Genomic DNA, 24,955 nt, shown 5'->3' on the forward strand with positions numbered 1-24,955 from the left:
CCCAATCCCAGGACTCGGGATCATGACCAGAGCTGAAGGCAGACCCTCAACCGACTGGGCCACCTTGCTGTCCTGATAGTTTTTTCCTTTTAACACTTTAAAGATTCATCCCTCTGCCTCTGGACTGCAAGATTTTGACTGAAAATCCATGGATAATCTTAAATGGATTCCTTGTACTTGATAAGTTACTTTTTTCTTGCTGCCTTTAGTATTATCTCCTTGTCTTTGTTTTTTAGCAGTTTGGTTACAATGTGTCTTGGTGTGAGTCTCTTTGGGATTTTCCTTCTTGGCATTCTTTGAGCCTCTTATGTTTGTTTATTCATATCTTTCCTCAAATTGGGGAGTTTTTGGTCATAATTTCTTCAAATAAGCTTTATGATCCTTTCTTCTTGAACTCCCATATTGTATATATTGTTCTATTTTATGATGTTCCTCAAAGCTGCTATTCTATGTTCATTTTTCTTCATTCTTTTTTCTTCTTGTGCCTCAGACTCAGTAATTTCAAATTCCCTGTCTTTAAATTCACTGGTTCCTTTTTCTGCTGGTAGAGTTTTCCATTCAACTGCTCTAGAGAATTTTTCAATTTAGTTATTGTATTTTTCAGTTTTAGAGTTCCTTTGTGGTTATTCCTGCTTTTTGGCTGACAATCTTATTTTGTTTACTACGTCATTTCCTGATTTCTGTTAGCTCTTTGTACTTTCCTCTTTGAGTGTATTTAAAATAGTTGTTTTGAGGTCTTTGTCTAATAAATCGGAAGGCTGTATTTGTTCAGGATGTTTTGGAGATTTATTTTTTCCTGTGAAAAATATAATATGTATAAATGTTGTTCTGTTTGTGTGTATATGATCTTTTGTTGAAAGTTCAGCATATACAACAGCTGCCTCTCATAGTCTTTGCAGATTGACTTCCTGCTGGGGAAGAACTTCTCTAATCAGTGCAGCATGAAGGCTTAAATTCTTCCTAGGCCTTTTCTGGGCATTTGTCATCCCTGGATTTGTATGTGCTTTTCATACATGGGCTCAGTTTTCCTGTATACAGGGCTGTTTTAAAGTGGGGTAAATTCCTTAAGAATCTCTCCTCTGCTTCTTCTTGGGACCTTAGCTGTTCCGTTGTATTCTTCTGCCTGTAGTTTCTTGCCTCCAGGGTCTACCTATTAGAAGCCCATTTTTCAGTTTTCACAAGCCATGCACTCTGCTTCTCGTGGCTTCCTTTAGATTAGGACCCCAGCCACTTTTGACTATCTGTGTAGTCTGTGTTAGGCATCATAGAGGCAAATCCCTTAGGCAGCCCTGAGTTTAGAACATTGCAAATTTGGTCTCTCTGCATTTTCTGGAAGGCAACTGGGGCCAGACTGCTGCAAAGCTCTTACTATACTTTGAGCATCAAGGAATAGGTGAGGTAAGGGCCATTAAGGATGCTACAGGATTTTCCACCAAGTTAAATGTGGCATTTTCGTCATTGGGCATACACTTTATTGTTGTAGATCTTGGACCAGTTTCCAGAGCTTCGTTTAAGTTATCTTACTTTGAGATTTTTGAGCTTCTCAGACATGTAGATTACTGCTTTTCATCAAATTTGGGACATTTTGGACATTTCTTTAAACATTTTTTCTTCTTCTTTATTCTTTTCCTTTTTCTCACCTTATATGTTGGTGTGCTTAGTAGTGTCTCATGCTTCTCTAAGACTCTCCATTTTTCCTTAATATTCTTTCTCTGTGGTGTGAGGTTGCACAATCAGTCTGCATTGATCCCTCCTCAAGTGTGCTAATTCTTTCTTCTGCCAGTTTAAATCTACTGTTGAAGCACTGGAATGAACTTTTCATTTTATTGTGCTTTCCAACTCTATACTTTCCATTTGATTTTTAAAAATAATTTCTATTACCTTTCTTCATCTCTCTAAGCATAATTTTACTTAATTCTTTGAACATATTTGTAATGGCTGCTTTGTGTATCAGGCTGTTTCTCTTGTTTGCTTTTCTCCCTGTGTATGGATTCACTATCCAGTTTCTTTCAATGCCTCGTAGTGTTTTTGATAGGAACCTGGACATTTCAGGTGGGATTGTGTAGCAGCTCCAGTTACTGACTCTTCCCTCTCTGGCTTGTTTTGTTTACTTGTTTATTTTTCTATAGTAAGTTGGTGGGATTATCTTAGGGAAGTTTATTTCCACCAAAAGATGGAGCCTTTGATGTCACTTCTCAGAGTGTGCCCTCATAGATGTGTGCACAGTCACCCTGGAATGACAGAGATTTTAGCAGGGCTCTGGTGGACTGTGTAATGTTTTTCTTTTTCTTTTCTTTTTTTCAAATTAAGTTTTCTTTTTAACTCCAGTTAACGTACAGTGTTTCTTAGTTTCAGGTATGAAGTATACTGATTCAGCAGTTCGTACAGCACTCGGTGCTCATCCCAACAAGTGCCCTCCTTACTCCCCATCACCTAGTTTGCGTTATGTTTTCTGTCTTGTCGGGATCATACTCAGATGTTAGGCCCCCCAATTGCAGGCTGGTTGCTCTGTTGTTCTTGACAATGTCCTGGGGTATAAATTGTTCCACACTCTTGTCCAGTTAAATCTGGGCTCCGTTCAGGGGCAGTTTCTGAGGCATGTTTGTGGCTTATTCTGATCATAGAGGAACTGTTCTTAACAATCTCTGTGCCGGTTTCCTTTGGAAAATTGTCTGGCTTGCAGCTTAGCCTGTTACTCTAATGGAATCACCAGCCTTCTCTTTGTTGCTTACCACCAAAATGTCCATTACCTTTAGATTTGCCTTCCACATGGTCTGTTTCAAATAAGGTCATTTCTTTTGGATAGAGCTTTGGAGCTCTCTGATCTTATGGCTTACCTCTTTCCCTGGGCAAGAATTTGTGACAACCCTACTTTATGGGCAGGGTTTTGGGTGGGGACTGTAAACTCTGGTCTTTTGGGCTTAACCTCTTCCGTTCTGAAACCTTGCCCTGTAATAGTCTCAGCCTGGGGTAGAGCCTTTGCTCTATGAGTGGGGGTTGTGTGGAGGAAGGGAGGAAAGGAGCCCCCGTGTTGTTAGCCACGCTCTCCAAGAATGTAGCCTTTGCCACTCAGAGCTGTGGGGAGACAGAAATGCTGGTGGCTTGCCCTTTCTGGTAACAGTGATTTTAAGGAATAAGGAACCTCTTTTTCTTGTCCATACTCACTGGAAGTGGAGCTTCTATCAAACTGACCTAGGGCAGAGGAGGAGGAGCAGGAACAGACTCTGTCTGTTCTCATTGACATCTACCAGATCTTATTGACTAAATGTTTCACTTGTTGTGCGCCCTTTGGACAATTCCCAGAGATTTTAAATGGTGGTGGTTGTTCTTTTTAAGTAATTTTCACGAGTTATGGTGTTTCACCAGGGAGCCAATCTGCCAAGCTCCTAGTGTCTCCATCTTGGAAGTGAAACATCTGGGCTTTATCTTGAGGGCTGAGGGCACTGAAAGTTGTTAAGTAATGGTGAAAAGTGGACCTTAAAATACTACTTTGGCTGCAATTTAGAGAACTGGACATTTGCTTTGGATACCCTCATGCACATATTTCAAACTCTGTTGAATCTTTGGGAGAGTAAAACTCATGTAAATTTGTGTTCCAGGTTAAAGATCTGTTTTCATCTTTGGGAGTTGAATGTAACATCTTGGAACTTGATCAAGTCGGTAAGTAGAATGGGTAGTGTATTCTTTGTAATAAATGTTTGTAATAAATGTCAACAAGATCGACTACTTCCCATTTGCTTTGTTCAATTCAATTTTCTCTCGACTCTTTGGGTTAGGTGAGTTATTTTTGTCTACATTCAACCATGCAGAAAATGGAACTCTATTTGGCAAATAATTTGGTGTAGATTATTTATTTATTTATATACTTTTCGTATTTGAGGGGTGGGAGCAGGAAGAAGATTTATAAAGTGCTAAGGCTGAAGTATTTCAGGCGTTTCATATGCATCTGCTAACTCCCTGGCAAAATAGATTAAGCTGTAATAAATGAAAAGAAACTGCCTGGATTTCCTGATTGTATTACAGATGAGGGGAACACATTAATATTTCAGCTTTATATTTTTAATTCTTGTCATGCATGCATGCATCTAATATTAACTAAGCATTTACCCACACTTGGGATCTGCAAGGGTGGAAAACCAGGTGGTGAACAGGAAAGAGTTTGAGCTCTGCCTTTATTAGACTTCACCAACTCCTTTTTGCCATGTCTCCTGAACAAGTGATGTGTTCCTGAATCTTTGAGACTATTCTACAGTGTATACAGCATAGAGCGTATGTAAGTAAGTAGTCGTGGCTTTGTTTTATTTTCAGGGGTGGAGGAGACATTTTGGACCATGGATCATAAAGATTTTTCGCATGTAATTGTAGGAAGAATTTTCTGAGTTATGACATTCAAATCAGGTTTTATCCTAATATTTGCTCTTTAAAGAGGATTTTTATTTATTTGTCCCAACAAGGCCATTGAATGATAGTTCAAGATCTAATTTAGAAGGGTTTGTTTTAAATGAATTTGTAGATTTGTCTTCATTCTTTAAGGTTTCCTTTGAAAACAGGCGTTTCCCCTTCTTGAGTCATCATTTCATGAAGTTATATAATATGTAAATATATAAGTACTGACATTTTATGGGTGTGTGCATGGGAGCGTCGGGTGTTGTAACACTTCTGTTCAACCCCCAAAAGTTTGGAACCCTTTCAATGTTCTTATATATTGAAGTTTTTATTCTTCAGATGATGGGGCCAATGTCCAAGAAGTGCTTTCAGAGATCACTAATCAGAGAACTGTGCCCAATATTTTTGTGAATAAAGTGCACATGGGTGGATGCGATCGAACTTTCCAGGTAATAATGGTATTAAATGTTTTTAATGCCATTTATTCAAAGTTTGTTTTTAAATCTATCTGAAAGGGGAGAAAATGGCTTTTAAAAAGGAGTCTATTCATGGGGCACCTGGGTGACTCAGGCAGCTGAGCATCTGCCTTCTGCTCAGGTTGTAATCTGAGGGTTCTGAGGTCGAGACCTGCATTAGGCTTCCTGCTCCATGGAGAGCCTGCTTCTCCTTCTCCCTCTGCCTGCTGATCCCCCTGCTTGTGTGCTCTCTTTCTCTCTCTCTTTCAAATAAATAAATAATTTTTTTAAAAAAAGGGAGTCTGTTCATTTGTCTTTTGGAAGTTGTGAAGTGGAAAAGCATAGAAGATGGTTATCAGATCATCTTGAAAGTCCTGATAGATAAAATTGATGTTTCTTCTTAAGCTAGGTCCTTGTTTTATAATGACTTCCTTTTATTAAAATTGTGTTCCCTTGTATTTTTATGCATGTTTGTAAATAGTAGTAATCAGTGATTAAATACTTATATTTGAGACTTTAACTTAAAATGACATTTTCTTGGGAAACTAGATTGTGTGGATTTATGTTAATCTATGATCAGCATTGTTATCTATTAACAGCCTGCTTCATTAGTCCCAGAAGCTACACTCAGCTCACGTGGTGGTGTGTAGCATAATGAGAGGCCCCGAAACACCTTGGGAAGTGCTGGTCTTGCCATTCCTAACCTGGGCAAGATCTGGAGATGCAGAATTATCCATTCTATTTTATGCTGCATGGAAGATGCTTAGGAGATGTATTTTCCTAAGGGCACCTAATAGTAAGGAGACCAGAGGAGTCCCTTTTAGAATGTGCCAGAAACCTCCACTGGCAGGCGTCCATCTGGGGCCATGTGCCATGTGCCAAGTCCTACAGTGATACAGCACTTCTCATGTGCTTCCCAGGATGAGCTGGTGCCATGTGGTGTTTCTAAAGCCAGCCTCAAGGGCTGGAACACCCGCCTTCACACAACAAAAACTATTGCTATATCATGCCTTGATCGTCCCAGCTTGCCTCAGCTACTTCCGATCAGAAGGGAGGGCCAAGTGAGCAGGAGACTATGGTGAAGAGCTAGCCTTGTGACTGTTGCTGAAAGAAAAATCAAAAGTCTGTGTTCTACAGAAAGTTTACCAGGATGCTGCAGAATTTAGGTCAGTTTATGAGAAACCATGTAAAAATTTGATGTGCATGTCCTGCTAAGAAGGCTTAAGAATTGTTTGCAAAATAAAGCCTGGCACAGGTCAATGAAAGATAGAGGATCTTGAAAAATGGTACTTGGCTATTTTACTTAATTATGATACTTTGATGATTAGACCAAGGAAGATGACCTTGCCTTACATAAAGTCGTGACCTGCGGGTCATTAGATACACATGTAGCCACAAGGTGATAATGATAAAAAATGTATGTACTTAGCATATGTTCTATCTAGTGGGACCCTATTTAAATACTATCTAGATAAATTTACAGTTTCAACTTAGATGAATTAGTAACTGTTTCTAAGAGTTTTAGAAAAGCAGTGCATACGGATTCAACGTAGGGTACAAAAGAACAGATTTAAAACAGATCATGCTTTCCTCTCTCCTTTGATCCATAGGCCCATCAGAGTGGTTTATTACAGAAGCTCCTTCAGGAAGATTCAGCATATGAGTACGACCTCATTGTCATTGGGGGAGGTTCTGGTGGCCTTGCATGTGCTCAGGTATGAACATAACGAAACCCAGAGATAATTTTCCTGGTGATTGCCATAAGCACTTCTTCAGCTACTTTGTTGTTACGGTCCAAGCTTTAGTTGTATTAATAAAGAGAAAGGACTGTGTTCTTCCACAGTCTTTTCCTCTCAGGGAGAGAAAAATTGGGGGGTTGTCAGGAAAATGACAAGATGTTTATATGTAGTTTTTTAAATAGGAAGCCGCCATCTTGGGAAAGAAAGTTATGGTGCTAGACTTTGTGGTCCCGACGCCTCAGGGCACATCATGGGGTAAGCAGTGTTTCTTTGTTGTGACTCTTGTAGTTTTCTGCTCTTTACAGCTGTCTTTGGCTTTCTTCAATCTTGTTAATCCTCAAACTAATCTCAAGAGGAGTAACTAGCCTGTTCCATAGGTGAGGAAAGCAAGTCCTGGTGAGATAAAGTAACGGACCTAAGGTTGCATGGTTAACAGGTGGAAAGACAATATAATATAAAAAGATAAGATAATATAAAGGTAATGAAGGAAGATTTTGCAAAAGGAAAAAATTCCATGACTCCAGTATCCAACACGTGTGCTATAATAATTCCTGCACACGTGCACTGATGTTTTCCCTTAATTGCAATCACAGTATATGCTGTGTGGTGCCCACCTAAGTCTGCCATGACCTTGTCTTGTGTTTCTGCATCAGTTTCATAGCTGACTCTAATGGTTGTGTGATGTTCAGTCAAGTCGGCATGTGCATCATCGTCCAGGTCCTGTCAGCAAAGCGCACAGTGAGCTTCTAGTTGTAGAGGAGAGCATTTACTTTAATAGAACACGCAGACTCTGTCATGGATATTTTCTGTTTATGTATCAGATCCATCCTTCCTGTCTTCATGTCTACCTTTTTCCATGCCCCAGAAAGCCGATGCATCTGCAGCCTTGCCCTCTGGCTTCTAGTTGGGCTTGACCAGTTAATGGTCACAGGAGGAGATCAGTAGGGAGGGAGGAAAGTGGAGTTGGGGGGTTCTTCATTCTTCTAGCTCCTGCCCTGCTGGTCCCTGCAGGAAAAGAAGGCCACCTCCACTGTTATGCCCAACCCCCTGTAGGCTGTGTCAGTCTCTCCATGTGCTTTGCCCATCATGTGGGGTTGGCAATGGCCTACTCACTATTCTGTTCCTCCTCACTCTTTCTGCCCACGCCCCTGTAATCATTTTTCTATAAACTCTCCTCAGTTTCCCAGCTTGAGGATGTCATCTGTTTCCTGTAGGGGCCCTGACAAAATATGATAATCATGTTTTAAAATTCAAATTTACTCAAAATTTTTACCTTAGCATTTCATACAGTAAAGCTAATCTCTCTCATTTTTCCTTCTAACATTTGTATGCTGAAAAATTCCTGTGTGTACCTTTGTTTTCTCCCTCTCTCCTTCTGCCCTCTCCCCTCTTTCTCTCCTGCCTAGAAATATCCTACTTCTCTGGATTACCAGAAGAGAGACTGTGATCAGAGAGGGAGTTTTCTGACTCATGCCCTGCTTAGGGGCATCACACGTGGCTTTTTTGTGCTGTTTGAGATTGAGAGTAGATGTTACCAGGCAGCTTGTGGTGGACCTAATATTGGCTCAGAGGAGGAGTCCAACTTACAGAGAATAAAGGCTAGAAGCTGGGGTTCCAGTCCTTATTTTGGTATCTCTCTAATTAATCTAATATAATTCTGATCCCTTCATGGGTCAGACTCAAATGAAAATTTTGGATTCTCTTCCCAGAAAACTATTCAAGTGTACATCGGTATTTTTGCTCATCTTTGGGTCTCCTTCACAGACCCTCATTTGAAGAGTTTGGCTTAATTATTTGCATGTTATTGTGGGGTCTGCTGTTGGCCCCCCAGCCATCTGAGTCTGTCATTTCCCCATGTTTAACAACACCTGCTCTACAGGTATGTAGAACCACGTATACACCCATGGACACAGAGGAAGCTTTAAAACTATTATCTTCTCTCTCAGGTCTTGGCGGTACTTGTGTAAATGTGGGCTGTGTTCCTAAGAAATTGATGCACCAAGCTGCCCTTTTAGGGCAGGAATTAAAGGACGCCAGGAAATTTGGCTGGGAGTACAGTCATCAAGGTTGGTAATGGTATATAAAAATACAGATTGGGAGGAAAGAGGAAAGAATGAGTTTCTTAGAGAAAGACTTGCTATTTATAGTTCTAGAGTTGAGTCTGAAGTTTGTTGAGTGACTGCTCATTAGGACCCCACTTTGGCTCAGGGGAGTCAGAGGTGATCTTCTGAAACCTGGCCCTACTCTTGGGGGCCTTGGTGCTTTTGGCAGCTATTGTCATTTCAGACTCTACAGAACATGAGAGAGAATAATTGCTGTTTTCAGATTTCCTTCAAGTGTAAAGAAAAGAGAAGAGCGAGGGTCATTATTTGAATTTTATCTGTTATAGTGATAACATTTTTTATTTTACCAGTGGTTATATATGTCCTTGGTTAATGAAAGATGGAAGCCAAATTCATCCAATAGGCACTTATTGGTTAGGCTCTGAGGATACAGATATGAGGAAAATAGAGCTTCTGCCCTTAAGGAGTACACAGTTTGTTGCAAGAGAGGATAAGAGAAGAGAGATTCTGTGTGCTCTAGTTCACAGTGAGGTTTTGAGCATTGCCTTGAGGGGCACTTACTATCTTTGAGAGGCTAAGATGGTGGGGGTGACCCTTGAGCTGAATCTTGAAGATCACAGAGAAGCAGGTCATTGGAGACAGGAAGTAGTGTGCTCTAAACTCTGGAGCTGGGAGAAAACGTGGAGTCTTTGGGGGATAGTGAATGGCTGGCATGGAGAATGGGGGCAGGATGCTGGGAAAAACAAGATTACAAAGAAACACGTCATGACGGATCTTAAATGTCATCTGAAGGCATTGTGATTGACCCCAAAGGAAGTAAGAGAGTCAGGGGTTCAGCAAGAGAGGAGCCTGAACCACAGTTTGGATTCTGGAACCCTCTGGTGGCACCAAGGAGTTTAGAAGGCTAGTGGTGGGAGGGGGGACAAGTCCAAAGACAAGGAAGTGAGCTGGAGTGCTGTCACCTAACCCAGAGGAGAAATGACAGGCCTGGGCCAAGACTGATTTCAGACTGGAGAGTATGAGGTGGATTTAGAGGACTGAAGGTGTGGAATTGACAGGCTAGATGTGGCTGGGTGATTTTTGTCTATTTAGAATAATGTTATAGAATTTCTAAAAAAAAAAAAAATTACAGGGACTTGTTTCCCAAGAGATTTTGATGGAGGAAATGTGTACATGAGCATATCCTTCCTGGTGATTTGGCTGGGCCCCGGAGGTCACAGGGTGGGTGGAGGGTGAAGAAAAGGATGGAACCCCAGAAGAGGGAGTGTGTGATAATGCAGTGTATTTGCTGAGCTGGAAAACACAGGCCAGTGTGAGTTAGTGGTGGAGTTCAGCATAATGAGCTGTGGCCAGACAGATTCTCCCATGAACAAATTTCCCCAGACACTCAGCTCTCTGGAGAGCTTTGGGTCCAGCTTCAGTACCAACTGGTTGTAGATAAAATAAGGTCTTTGCACTTGGCAATTTAACTTCGGGGTCACCTTCACTTTGAAGAATCCTTCACCTTGCATGGATTTTTCCCCTGCAGAATACCTGGTGGAGTTCAGGGAATGGGGATGGTTTGTGCTTGAGAGAGGTCTAGGCAGGGCCTGGGTTAGCAGCCCACCTACAGGTGTTGGTTGAAGTCTTAGGAATTGCTGAGAGGGGCTGGGGAGGCCCTGTGGTTGGAAAAGAATAGCAGACACGGACGGATCCTGAGAAATGTTAAAACCTAGAGGGTGGGTGAGGAAGATGAGGAAAAACCAGGAGAGTTGTGTCAAAGAGGCCAGGAGGGGCTAGATTTTTAAGGATAAGACTTAGGGCTTAGAGAATCTCAGAGAAGAGAACCATCTGGAAGGAAATGGTGCCAGAAGGCCAAATGGAATAGGGTTTAATTCACCAAGCAAGATGTGGGGCTCAGTCCCATGCCCCTAAGATCATGACTTGAGCCGAAATCAAGAGTCGGACACTTAAGTGACTGAGCCACCCAGGCGCCCAAAGGAGTCTTCTTAAAACTAAAAATGCTTATACCCTGTTTTAAAAATTCTAGAATAATCAAGGCCAAGTGGGGAGGAAACTCTGAATGCCCCATAATGGAGAAAGGCCATGAGGAATGGGACAGTAGATGTGTCCTATGATGGGGACAGCCAGGCAGAGGGGTGTGTGGGTGACTTCCCAAGCAGGATTCCCCACAAGCTGATAACTTCTTGGTGTGTCAGCCCTGCCTGCTGCCCACTGCCCCACACTGCTGGGGCTCTGCACATTCTGAGGGGATAGCATTTTGTATGCTTGTGCCACTTTGCCTCACCTGAGGGTCCAGGTGACGTTCTTGAACTTGTCTAGATGTGCTTGATATTCCTAAATGCTTTATAATTCCCTCAAGTGGGTAAAATCTTGTTCCCGATATACAAAAGGCTGCTAAGTTAGTTTTGAGGTACTATACTAAGAAACACCTAGCTAGCCGTCATATGGAATTTGGGGCTTAGCAGTTTTTAGGCATAAGCTTCATGAAATGGCCAAGAGAAGTCCATAGAATCTAAGCAGGAAGAGAAAGGAACTGAAAGCATGCTGGAATCTGGGTGTGGGAGAATCTTCTAGATACTTTCATTCTTGACATTGGTAGAGAAATAATGGCTTGAAGTAGATTTAAAATGTATATATAATTTGCAGATCAGAAATTAAATATAGAACTTCCAAGGAAAAGGGAACGGGATATGTACAAATAAACAGCATGAAACTAATTTAAAACGAGCAAAAAACAACCCAGAAAACAAGACAGCAGACAAACATAGGGACACTCTTTTACATAGTAGAATAAAGCTGAATGAGTCAGCTTCTCAAGTTGTGTAGACAGAATTCATCCATGTGCTGTTTACAGCATACATATCTAAACCAAAGGAGAATTGTCGAGAATACAGAAACTTTAATTTTTTTTGAATTTTAAATTTTTAAACAGCTAACTTGAATTTTCCTATTTAAAATGAAATAGATGGGCAATTTTAAAACAGGTGGGAGAAGCTGTGTCAAGAAGATGCAAACAAGGTAATAGCAGTTAATACCAGATAGGGAAACTTCAAGGCACAAAAATAGACACATGCACACACACACACATACAACCCACACTGAGGAAATAATGACTTAGCATTCTCCCCAAAATAGAGTCAATGAACAAAAGCAAGAATATATTTGAAAATTCAAATAAGTAGGTAGACCTTTGGCAAACCCAATCGGGGAAACAGGAGAGAGAATTCATGCAAATATGTAGCATTAGGTGTCTTGAGGAAAGAAATATAGCTACAGAAAGAGAAGAGAAAAAACAAATTCAGTATACAAATTAGTGGTAAGAATTTTAAATATCTTGATGAAAAGGAGTATATTCTAGGGAAATATAAATAACCAGAATTTACTTGAATTATCAAAGAAAACATTGCCTAAGGATAACCCATTCTCCAGGACACTGAAAATTTATAAGTAAATTTCCTCAGTCTTCAAGGAATACTTTTTAAAATATTTAAACTGTTCAAGAGCTTAGGAAAAAATGAAAATTCTAAAATTTTTTTTTGAGGCTGATGTAACAGTGATACAGAAAGATAGTGTAAAAATAGAAAGCTGTAGCCCATAGAGCTACAAAATTCTAGAAAAAGCAAATCCTCTCCAGCAGTGACTAAAAGAATGCACTGTGACTTCTGAGAGTTCATTCTGGGGATATAAGAATGTATCATTAGGAAACCATAGTAGGGATGCTGAAATCCACATGATGACCTACATTCTAGCTCCAAAGGCATTTGGCAAAAATTTCACATCCATTATGGCTCTTAAAAAAGAAAAGAAAAGAAAAAAATAAGAAAAGAGAGGAGAGGAGAAGAGAGGAGAGGAGAGGAGAGGAAAGGAAAAGAAAAGAAAAACAAGTGTCATTAAACTAAGGAAAGAAATGGCCACTTCTTTTACATGATGAAGAAAAGTCAGATGTAAGTATTTGATGGAGAAGAGCTTGAGGCATTTACACTGAAGTCAGGAATCAAATAGGGCAGCCAACTTCCACTACTATTATCGGCATTGTTCTGGGGCTTCTGGCCTGTGCACAAAAAGGAAGACTAGGAAGAAAAAGTACATACTTGAGAAGAGGAATAAAAAGATATTACAAATCTATAATATGAATGATATGAAAGATACCTAGAATATACAAGAGTTCAAACTAAAAATGTTAGAACTAATAAGAGTTCACTAAGTTGTTTAGAAGATGTATGTGTAAAAATAGATTTCTTTTTTTAAGAAAAATATTTTATTTATTTATTTGACAGACAGAGATCATAGATAGGCAGAGAGACAGGCATAGAGAGAGATGGGGAAGCAGGCTCCCTGCTGAGCAGAGAGCCTGACGTGGGGCTTGATCCCAGGACCCTGAGATCATGACCTGAGTGAAGGCAGAGGCTTAACCCACTGAGCCACCCAGGGACCCCAAATAAATAGATTTCTTACATTAGCAATAGGAAGTTAAACATACAATGGAAAATTGCAACAAAATGATAGAATAACTTGGGATAAATATGCCAGGAATGGACAAGATATATAAGGAAAGAAAAGCATAACAAAAAATATACTGAGATTTTTGGGTTGGATGTCTCAGTACTATAAAGACATTACCTCAAAATTGATTTGTAAATTTTATGTAAGTCCAGGAAAAATCTCCACAATTTTTTTTCTCTTTGGAATGTGACAGATTATTCTAAAGTTTGTATTGTTAAGTAAATGTGTGAGAATAGCTCTGCAGCCTTTGAGAAAGTATGGGAGATTTTTTTCCATCAGTAATTAGAACTGTGATACCGTTGCAAATCTTTAACAGGTCAATAGAGCAGTGGAGCACGTGGTTCCAGAGTGCCAGTCTCTGGACTTGCCTTTGCAGGATCTCCCCCGGGGGAGCTTGTCCTGACTTGGTCCAGGGATTTGTATGTTTCAACCTGAATCCCAGGGGATCCTGATATGCAGCCATATTTGGGAAACGCTGATGTAGATGTAACAGACACTCTTACAAAAAGAACCAGAAACAAACATACTGTGTGAAGTGGGAAGCTAACTGACAAGGTCCTTGAGAGAAATGGTTCTTGGAAGATTAGAGGAGTAGCTTTTCTGGGTTAGAGGGGAGGAGGTAGCTTAGGATCTGAGGGCATGTGCCATTGTGGAGAGGCTCATCCCTGCTGGGTCTTTACCTCCTGGGACCACAGCGTGGGGGTCAGGTAGTGTAGCAACCGCAGTGATCCCCCGGATTGCAAGATCTCAGGAGCTTCCTAGAAGAGGTGGTCCGACATCCATGCCATAAACTCAGTGCACCATAACCTCTTTTTCTCTCCTGCACTGTAACTTCCCACATTCCTGAGGAGTGCTGTGGCCTTTCGGAGAGTGCTAGATGGGGTGAGTCACCAGGCGTGATTAGAGGACGACGAACCCTCAGTTGGCTGGGTTTGCCTTTGGGAATCTCATCCAGTTTGGTGAGAATCCCAGGCTGGCCTCTGTGTTTTAGAAGCACAGTGCTGCATGGAAATTGGTTTCTCCTTCAGGAAACACCATTGGCAGACAAGACGAAGGCTGGGAAATCAATCCTGCCTAAAAGATAAGGAGATGATGAGGAATTTGATTCTATCACCTCCTGCTCCAATTGCAACAGGAAATGAGTAACCATTGTAATATAAATGGTAGGCCACGGTGAGCAGAAACCACATTTGTTGTAATGAAATGCAGCATCTTTGCTATCATAAAGCCACCACCAAGTGAACTGAAAGGGAGTGGCCCGGGCTGGGCTTGGCAGATGGATGTATGGTGCTTCCCTTCACATCTGGGACACCCTGTGCAGACCTAGGAGTGTGAGAGTAGCCTTGGGGTACTCCCGAGTAGGGATGATCTCCCTGCCTTGTGATGTTTTGGACTGTTCTCCCCATTCTCTGTTCCAGGGATTTTTTTTTTCTTTTTCAGAACTTTGCTTTTTGCTTATGTTTTGTAATGTAAAAGAGGAAGAAGTATAAACTGTAACTGACCTAAAAAAGATTTGAGTTGCTAGTTGTCTTGTGTTCACTTTTTGATTCTTAAATCAATATATAGTATGGCTCCTGTGTGGTTATATAAGATTGAACATTAAAAATAAAACTCACTTGGGGCACCTGGATGTCTCAGGCGGTTAAGCTTGATCCCAGAGTCCTGGGATTGAGCCCTACGTTGGGCTCACTGCTCAGCGGGGAACCTGCTTCTCCTCCTCCCTCTGCCTCTCCCCCCCAGCTCATGTTCTCCCTCACTCTGCTCTCTTTCTCCCAAATAAATAAATAAATAAATAGTCTTTAAAGAAAAAGGCAATAAAATTGGCTTTATGCCTTTGCTCTGGTTATTTGTTTTCAGTGAAGCACAACTGGGAGACTATGATAGAAGCAATTCAGAATCACATTGGCTCTCTAAACTGGGGCTACAGGTTGTCCCTGAGGGAGAAGGCTGTGACCTATGTCAATTCTTATGGAGAATTTGTCGAACATCATAAAATAAAGGTACTGTTTATTTTGTCATGTTTGTTGCTTTTCTTTACTATTGCTTGAACTTGACTTGATCTGAAATTCTGTGTTGTATGTTACGGACTCACACTGACATGCGTGAGTACACATGTTGCCTCATGTGCACCTGTTTCTTCCTGTGCTGATTGCAAAGAGCCTGCTAAATTGCAGGAATTGCCTTTTAAAGAGATCTTCATTTAAAGTGATTATTTGCCTTTTGATTTTATTACTACCTTATAAGAAAATGTTTAGAATAAATAGACTAAAAAATGAAAAATTTTAGAAGGTAATTCTTTTTTAAAATGAAACCTTAGGTGGGGGATGGGCAAAATGCAATGAATAGTCACGACGATGAAGGTACAGCCTGGGGAATTGGTTGGGGGTGTTGTAGTAGCGTTGTTTGGGGACAGATGGGACAGATGGGGACAGATGCGGAGCATGTTGTGTTGTATGGACTTGTCAAATCACTATGTTGTAAAAAAAAAAATCACTATTGAAACTGATGGAACATTGCGTCTCAACTGCACTTCCATAAAAAGAATAATTAAAAAAATAAAATGAAACCTTAACTAGAACTCCAAATGTTATTCAAAGACATATTAATAAAAGTAGTATAAAATTAGTGTATTTTACAAGCTTTGTCATGTTTACATAGTGTAAGAGCCGCAAGTAAGGAAAATGAGATTGTTGTGCTGAACAGAAGAATTTTAAATTGGAGTTATATAAGACAATGAGATACAACCCTCAACACCTAGTTTTTGGACTCTGCTTTCCTATCACAGTATGCAAGGATCTTGGGGGGATTTAAGATTATTTTGTAGTCATTTATTATCTCTGGAAAGGTGTGGAGTAGTCTGTTGAAAGCTTCCCCTTTTGAAACCATATGTGGGCCCGTTTGAATTACATCACTCACATGAAACATCATAGAAATACGAGTCAGGGTAGTTTAGTTCTCAAATTGTGGCATGGCTGGCATGGTTGGTTGAATAAGCCAGTCATTTGGAAGCATACCTTCCTCTTTTCTGTGTTTCCACATTTATTGATAACCAAGGTCTGCTCAGTTGCTCCTGCTAGAAATCTCAGGTTTCCCCCATCCCACCCCTACATCCTGGGCTTCTCTTTCCTGACCCTCTGGAGCAGGTGCCTGTCTCCAGGCTGCCCTCCCTCGGTCCCATCATTGAAACCACCCTCTTATTTAAACACCTTCATTGGTTTTTGAATTTTTTTTTTTTGGTTTTTGAATTTTTTAAGGAAAAAATGGATTTATGAATTACTCATATAATTGAAAATATGCACACAATGAATAACCTTTCTTGGTTTCCCTGAAATCTTTAGAATGGTGAATAAAAGTGTTAGCCTTTGGCAGGAATTTTGTGTCCCTTCACCGTGATGCATCCCCTGCCTTTCCTGCCACTTTCTGACCACTTGCTCTTCCCCAGACACCTGCTGCTTTCAGGCCTGTGTTCTTTTCTATGCACTGTTCTCTCTGTAGGTTTCCGTTCTTCTCAAATCTTCTCACTTTCTGGTCTCCACTCGAAATACCACCACTTTTGAAGCCGCCCTCGGCTGGCATTCCAGTCCCCTACTGCACCTCTACTGGGCTCTTTTGGTGGCTGTTTTATGAAGACTTCTCTTTTCTGTGTTGGTGCTTATCACCAACTGCATTATTATTTTTGCATGTCCACTCCGGTTGGGTGGGAAGCTCTATAATTAGTTGTCCAGTGTCTGATACTCTACTGTGTTTGTAGCAAAAGTTGAAATTTACTTTTCTCTTTTCAAGGCAACCAATAGAAAAGGACAGGAAACTTACTATACTGCTGGCAAATTTGTCCTAGCGACAGGCCAAAGACCCCGCTATTTAGGAATCCCAGGAGATAAAGAGTACTGTATTACTAGGTAAGATTAAACAGGCTATTGTAACCTTAAATTGTGTTGTACTTATGTGTCCAATTTATTTAGTCCCTGATATTATTTCACAGAAGATTTGAATTGATGGCAAGTAAGTATAATGAGATTTTTTAAAATTTATTTTTATTTGACAGATAGAGATCACAAGTAGGCAGAGAGGCAGGCAGAGCGAGAGGGAGGGGGTTCCCAGGACCCTAGGAACATGACCTGAGCCGAAGGCAGAGGCTTTAACTCACTGAGCCACACGGGCGCCCTGCAAATAAGTATAATGAAAGAAGCTAAGCGGGTAACATTATGAAGCCCAGAGAAAATAAGCTTAGGTAGATAATAAGGTCAAATTTATGCACACATAAATGCTATATGATTCTAGGTAATTGCTTAGCAAGGTCTGGGAGATTGGCTCTGAATTTCATGGAGGCCAGAGCAAAGAAGTAAATAAAATAGCTTTGGGGTTTAGCATCTATCTGATAATAATGGACCAGTTGATCAGGAGAAGCATGGCTCTTCCCAATACTGGGACTTAATAGTAATTATCCCTGATGGTTACAGAGAGGACATTTTATAATTCAGGACAATGACTTTCAAACTTTTTTCACCAGATGCACATACATAACTAACGAATCATCGAATGCTACACCTGAAACTAATGATGTACTTATGTTGGCTAATTAAATTTAAATTAAAAAGAAATGTGTTTTTCATGACATTATTGTTCAGGTGAAAACATGCACATACGCAAAACAAACCAAACCATATTTCTTCTTATCACATGTAATGTAGTCTGACATTTTCTAGTCTATTTCCGTTTTTAAAACACCTTCACTTATGATTCACTAATTTGATTTTGAAAAACCTGAGATATATTTCTTACTCTACAGTGGACACTCTTTAAAATGCCAAAGACTCTTTCTGTTAATGTTTCTTCATTCCAGCACCAGGTTGCCATGCAGCCAACAGAAGACCGCTACGCATCAAAACCTGTGTATTCACTTTTACTTCATTTTTATTGCCTACATGTTCCTTTTGTTGTTTTTATTTTTCAGTGATGACCTTTTTTCTCTGCCTTATTGCCCTGGCAAAACATTAGTGGTGGGTGCGTCTTATGTTGCTCTGGAATGTGGCGGGTTTCTTGCTGGAATTGGCTTAGACGTCACGATTATGGTGCGCTCAATCCTTCTTCGTGGCTTTGATCAAGAAATGGCAGAGAAAGTGGGTTCCTACATGGAGCAACATGGTGTTAAGTTCTTAAGAAAATTTGTACCTGTGATGGTAAGTCTGAAAGGTGTTTGGAATTCCTTTTATTTTCAGGTTTTTGTTATTTTTTAAGTTTTTTATTCTGGCTCTCCTTCCTTCATTTCATGAAATAAATTAGTCTATACTCACTAGGACACCTTAAAGATAGTGCTCCCCCTCCAGTCCACACCACTGACCTCCACGTTCCCTCTGTCCTCCCCACCCTTTCCGCTTATACTTGAAGGTGTCCTTGCTCCTCTCAGGCTTTCAGTGTGCTCTCACCTTCTCTCACTTTCTCAGGGATGCCTCATCATCAGTTAACCATCTTTTCCACTCTGTCATTCCCACCAGTGTCTCTCTACTTTAAACAAAAAAGTCCTCCCTTCCCCTCTCTTCCCTTTTGTGTGGGTCCCTGTTTTTCTTTTCCTGTTCACAAGGAAACTTCTATACGTGCTCCTGCTTTCTTGCTTCCGTTTTCCACTTCAGCCAACTCTCAGCTGGTTCCATCCCTGTTCCTATGAAATTGCATGCCGGGGTCTGTGGCAAACTCTGTGCTGTCAAACCCAGTGGTCATATCTCTGCCCTTATGTAGTGGGGCTTCTGGGCAGTGTTTGGTGAAATTGACTTTCCTTCCATTTGAAATTCTGTCCATTCTTGAGCTCTCTGGTCTCACAGCCTGTGGTTCCACATGTCTTCAACCTGTAAATGGTAGAGCACCTGCTTCCTCTTCTCTTCTCTGCACTTGTTACCTGGGACGTCTTCTTTAGGTCCATACTTTATTATCTCAATGCTAATGACTTTCAGATTTATATACCCTGCTTGGGCATCTCTTCTGAACTCCATACCCATTTTCACAGTTGACTATGGGATATCTCCACTTGAACTCCTCATAAACATTTCAGATTTATTAAGACAAAAATGAAATTCTTGATTTTTTTTCTAAGTGTATTCCCCAGCTCATCTTTCTGGCCTATCTCAGTACTCAGTAAGCAGTATTACAGTATACACAATTTATTAAGTCAACACCTGGAAAGTATCCCTCATCCCTTCTATTATGGTACCACCAACCAATCTGTTAATTTATTTCCACCTCCAGACTGTATTTTGTTACAGTCCTTTTTTTCTCTATCTTTACTTTTTTTTTTTTTTAAGATTTTGTTTATTTATTTGACACAGAGACAGAGAGATCACAAGTAGGCAGAGAGAGATGGGGAAGCAGGCTCCCTGCCGAGCAGAGAGCCCGATTCGGGACTTGATCCCAGGACCCTGAGATCATGACCTGAGCTGAAGGCAGAGGCTTAATCCACTGAGGCACCCAGGCGCCCCTCTCTATCTTTACTTAGTTGAGAAACCTACATGCGCACATGTGTACACCCTCTGACCCATTTATTTTCTGTCACCTTTGGATAGAATCATTACATTTTTTTATCCTTACTAGGTTCAGCAGTTGGATAAAGGTTCACCTGGAAAGCTGAAAGTAGTGGCTAAATCCACTGAAGGACCAGAAACTATTGAAGAAATATATAATACAGTAAGTTTTTAGTTTATAAACAGTTAAGTGGTTGAACACACTCATAAATTAGCACAGATGAACTTTATGGGAAAATTCTACTAGCCTTAACTTTTTTCCTTTTGATTCTTTGTAAAACTATAATAAAACGGTAGGTAGTTGAGCTGTTGACATTTGGTAGTTTTTGGTGTACATGAGAAATATAAGAAAACATGTGTGTATGGATAATTTATACATAGAATAAAATCTGGAAGCTGATATATCTGACTGTTATAAGTACTTATTTCTGGGGCATTAGACATCTTCTACATTTGGGCATTTTAATATTTTCAATAAAAATTGGGTATCTTATAATAAAAAATTATAATAAAGATCTTTTTATTTTCAAAAACAATATAAAATCTGCAAACAATGTGAATAGTCCATGGACTATATTGGGTGGCAACAGTTCTAATTTAAACTGATATTTGGATGTTAACATTTCTTTGGTAAATAATAATACATTTATGTTTTATATACTGATATATGTGTGATTGTTCTTAGTTAAAAAAAGGAAATAATATGGGGAGGATCAACAAAGCCAAAAATAAGAAAACAAAATAAATCAACCCCAGTTGAGAGTTTTATGAGGATTGTACTGGATATATAAATCAATTGGTAACTTTTTATTGCAATATTTAGTCTTCTCTCCATGAACATGGTATATCTGCCTCTTAATTTAAGTTGTCTTCAATAACTCCTAACAAAGTTAACAAATTTCTCTACATGCAAATCAAGAAACATCTTTTAGATTTATCCTCAGGTATTTACTATATTTTTATGTAGTCATGAATGGTATTTTTTTGAGAAAATGTCATTCTTTTTAACAGTTGCTGGTGTATAGGAATGCTGCCAATTTGTGTGTTTTGATTTAGCATACCATAATCTTGCTAAACTCTTACTTGATAATTTATCTTAGATTATTTTAAGTTTTCTTTGTATGCCTTCATACTATTTATAAATAACAAAAGTTTTGTTTCCTACTTTTTGCTCTTTCCCTTTTTATTTTCTTTTTTTGGTGTGTGTAAGTACACTAGCTGGGACCTCCAAGAAATGGCAGTGGTAGGCATTCTGCCTTGTTCTCAGTACTGAAAGTTATGTGTTTCATCATTAAAAAGTAATGTTTTCTGCAGGATTTTGTTAGATATTCTTAATTAAGTTAAAGGATTTCTTTTCTTTTTTGTTTTCCAGGGGTGTTTGGTTATTTCTTTTTTGTTTTTTTAAAACTCACAAGTAGATGCTTGTTTGTAACAGTCTTTCTTTTGTAGCTGTTGATCAAAAATTTTTTCTTTCATCTGTTAATGTGTTGAATTACATTGATTTCCTAATGTTCAACCAACTCTGTGTTCCTGGTATAAACCCAACTTGGTAATGGTTATTTTTATATACTGTTGGATTTCGTTCTTTAGAATTTTTGCATTAATATTCATGAATTGTATTGGCTAATGATTTTCCTTTCGTATATTGCACTTTTCAGATTTGCATATCAAGGTTGTTTTAGCTCATGAGAGAAGTTTGGAGTATAACCTCTTTATTCTCTGGAAGCATTTTTGTAATGTTAGAATTGGTTCTTCATCTGCTTGATAGAATTCACTGATATGTAACCATCTAGGCCTAGAATTTTCTATAGATATAAGAATTTGCCCACTGATTGAATTTCTTTAACAGCCATAGGACTTTTAAGGCTATTTTTTTCTGAGTTACTTTAGATTAGTTAAATTTCTAGGAATTAGTTTATTTCATCTAAGTTCTTAAATGTATTGGTATAAAGTTATTCACCGTATTGGAATTTTAAATTGTTTACTTTGATAATGTGTAATTTACATGTAGTGAAATGCACATTTCTTAGATGTACATTTCAGTCAGTTTTGACAAATGTACGTGTTTATATCATCCATACTTATGTGAAGGTAACAGAATTATTTCTGTGAGTTCAGAAAGCTCTCCAAATCCCTTCCACTCCCTGACCCAAACAACCCTATTCTGATTCTGTCACCATAGACTAGTTTTGCCTATTCTAGGTGTCACAGGAATAGAAACTATTGATATGTACTCTTCGTATTTCATCCATGTTGTTGTGTGTCTGTAGTTAGTTCTTATTGTATGAATTATATAACTGTAAGTTTGTATGGGTATGTCACAGTTTGTTCACTTTCCTGTGGATGGACACCTAGGCTGTTTGTAGTTTGGGCTATTGTGACTTAAACTGCTATGAAGTCTTCTTGCATAAGCCCTTGTAGACCTATATGTTCATTTCTTATAGGTAAATACCTAGGAATGAAATTAAATGGTCATAGGATAGTTTCTGTGTTTAACTTTTTGAGAAACTGCCAAACAGCTTCTGAATGAATGAATCACTTTATATTTCCATGAGCTGATGTGGGATTTTTGGTTATCCCATGTGGTCAACTTTGGGCTTGTCCAGATTTTTCATTTTAGCCAGTTTTGTGCATGTGTAGTGGTCTCTTATTATGGTTCTAATCTGTGCCTTCCTGATGACTAATGATGTTGAGGAACTTATCATGTGTTTACTGGCCATTTATTATATTTTCCATTATGAAGTCTCTGTTTAAATGTTTGGTCCATTTTTGTTCAGTTATTTTAATTTTTATTCTTGAATTGAAGTTTTGTATATATCTTGAATACATTCCATTTTCAGGTAGATAATAAATTGTGAATATTTTCTTCCCATTTGTGACTTCCCTATTCACTTTTTATGGTATCTTTTGATGAGCAGTAGTTTTAAAATTTCTATGAAGTTGAGTTTATCAATTTTTTGTTTTATGGTTAATGCTTTCTGTGTGCTCTAAGGAATCTTTTTACCCAAAGGTCATGAAGCTCTTCTCTTATATTTTCTTCTTGAAGCTTTATAGTTTTATTTTTTATGTTCAGTTCTGTATACATCTTGAATTAATTTTTGTTTATAGAATAAGGTAGGAATATGGGTTCTTTTTCTTCCATGTGGGTGTTTGTTGAAAGACTTTCCTTTCAATTTGTTTGTTGAAAAGACTTCCCTTTTTCCACTAAGTTGCTTTGGTGCCTTTGTTGAAGTAATTTGACCATTTACTGTGGGTCTGTTTCTGCACTCTTAATCCCATCAACCACTTGTCTCCTTTTACCACATTGTTTTCAGTATTGAAGCTTTATAGCAAATTTTAGACTGGTGCCAGTAAGTCCTTCAGCTTTCATCAGGTCCTTTACATTTTCATATAACTTTTAAAAAGCAGCTTGTTGATTTCTACCAGAAAAAGTCCTGCTGGGATTTTGATTGGAATTATATTGATTATATAGACCAGTTTGGAAGAAAGGAGCATCTTAACAATATTGAGTTTTCTGGTGTATGAACTTCATAGATCTTTTTGTTTATCTATGTTTTTCTTGCAGTATTTTATCATTTTGCTCTAGAGGTCTCTCATGTGTTTTGCTAAATTTGTCTCCACATATTTCATGTTTTTAAGGTATTATAAAATGGTATTTTAAATTTTTAAATTTTCACTGCTTACTTGGTAGTATATAGAAATATAAATGATTTTTGTATATTGTCCTTATTGTAGATTCTTGGGATTAACATCTGCATATACAGCCAGATTTGTTCTTTTTTAAAAATTAGCCTGCCTTTTATTTCTTCCTCTTGCCTGTTGCACTGGTTAAGTCCTCCAGTACAACGTCGAATAGAAATTGCTTGAGAGTGGGCATCCTCATCTTGCTTCCACCTGAGAGGTGAAGCATTCAGACTTTCATCATTGCTAGGATGTAAGCTGTAGACTTTTTTTTTTTTTAAATAACGTGCCTTTTCACAGATTGGGGAAGTTTTCTTTTATTCTTAATCTGCTGAGGACTGACTATATTAAAATCCTCAAATGGTGTTAAATTTTATCAAATTCTTTTCCCATATCTATTGGGTGATGATTAAATTGTTTTCTCCATTATTTGGTTAATATGATTAATCACATTGATTGATTTTTGCATGTTGAACCGAATTTGTGTTTTGGGGACAAACCTCAGTTGGTCATGATCAATTATCCTTTTTATATATTGCTATATTTCATTTTCTAGCTAACATTTTATTAAGTATTCTGCATCTGTGTTAATGAGGACTATGGGCTTATAATTTTATTTTAATATCCTTTTTGATTTTTGTGTCAGTTGTTTATGCTGGTCTCACAAAAAAGGGTTGGGAAGTGTTCCCTCCTCTTTTTTTTCTGGAAGAGTTTGTATCCCATTATTAGTATTTCTTACTTAAGTTTTGATAGACTTTACCAGTAAAGTCATTTGGGTCTTGAGTTAATTTATGGACAGTTTGCAATTTGTGGATTCAGTTTCTGCAATGAGTATAGGATATGTTCCTCTGCTAGGATTGCCATAAAAAAACACCACAGACTGAGTGTCTAAACAGAAATTTAGTTTCTTACAGTTCTGGAGGCTGGAAGTCAGATCATGGTGTCAGCAGGTTTGGTTTCTTCTGAGGCCTTTCTTTGGCTTGCAGATAGCACCTTCTTCTTGGGTCCTCACGTGGTTGCCCCTCCGTCTGTGTCATCTGTGTCCTAATTGCCTCTTTTTATAAAGGACATCAATCATATAAAGGCCCCACCCTAATGGCCTCATTTTAACCTTAATTACTTCTTTAATGGCCCTGTCTCCAAATACATTACATTCTGAGGCACTGGAACTTAGGACTTTAACATGTGAATTTGGTGCGGGGACATAATTTAGGATATAACATAGAGTTATTTTAGATTTGCATGTGTGTGACTTGGTAAACTGTCTTTCAAAGGGTGTTTCATCTAAGCTGTCACCTTTATTGGCATAGGGTATTCATAGTGTTCTGTTATTGTCCTTTTTATGTCTGAAGGATTTGTAGTGATGTTCCTTTCATTCCCAACATTGACCAATTTCTGTTTTGGATCTCACTCTTAACATAGGTTTTGTTAGCCATTGGTCGTGCCTCCTGTACAAGGAAAATAGGCTTGGAGAAGATTGGTGTCAAAGTCAATGAAAAGTAAGTACATGTGGGATCATTGCACTGTTGCTACACAAAGCAAAATGTTTCCACAGATTACCTCTTGGAAATTCTCATTTAATTACTAAGATGCAAAATTTTAATGCTCTTGAG

General features: G+C 38.9%; 1 protein-coding gene across 1 annotated transcript in view; it reads left to right on the plus strand.

The window, feature by feature from the left end:
- Window positions 1-24,955, plus strand: part of TXNRD3 (thioredoxin reductase 3) — a 69,084-nt gene that overhangs the window by 13,606 nt on the left and 30,523 nt on the right. The window contains 10 exon segments of the mRNA XM_032340349.1: window positions 3,600-3,660; window positions 4,726-4,835; window positions 6,452-6,556; window positions 6,763-6,835; window positions 8,527-8,646; window positions 15,007-15,149; window positions 16,933-17,048; window positions 18,104-18,329; window positions 19,732-19,824; window positions 24,765-24,841. Coding sequence (XP_032196240.1) covers window positions 3,600-3,660; window positions 4,726-4,835; window positions 6,452-6,556; window positions 6,763-6,835; window positions 8,527-8,646; window positions 15,007-15,149; window positions 16,933-17,048; window positions 18,104-18,329; window positions 19,732-19,824; window positions 24,765-24,841 — 1,124 coding nt within the window.

This window comes from Mustela erminea, chromosome 1 (genome assembly GCF_009829155.1).
Source record: "Mustela erminea isolate mMusErm1 chromosome 1, mMusErm1.Pri, whole genome shotgun sequence".
Classification (NCBI taxonomy): domain Eukaryota; kingdom Metazoa; phylum Chordata; class Mammalia; order Carnivora; family Mustelidae; genus Mustela; species Mustela erminea.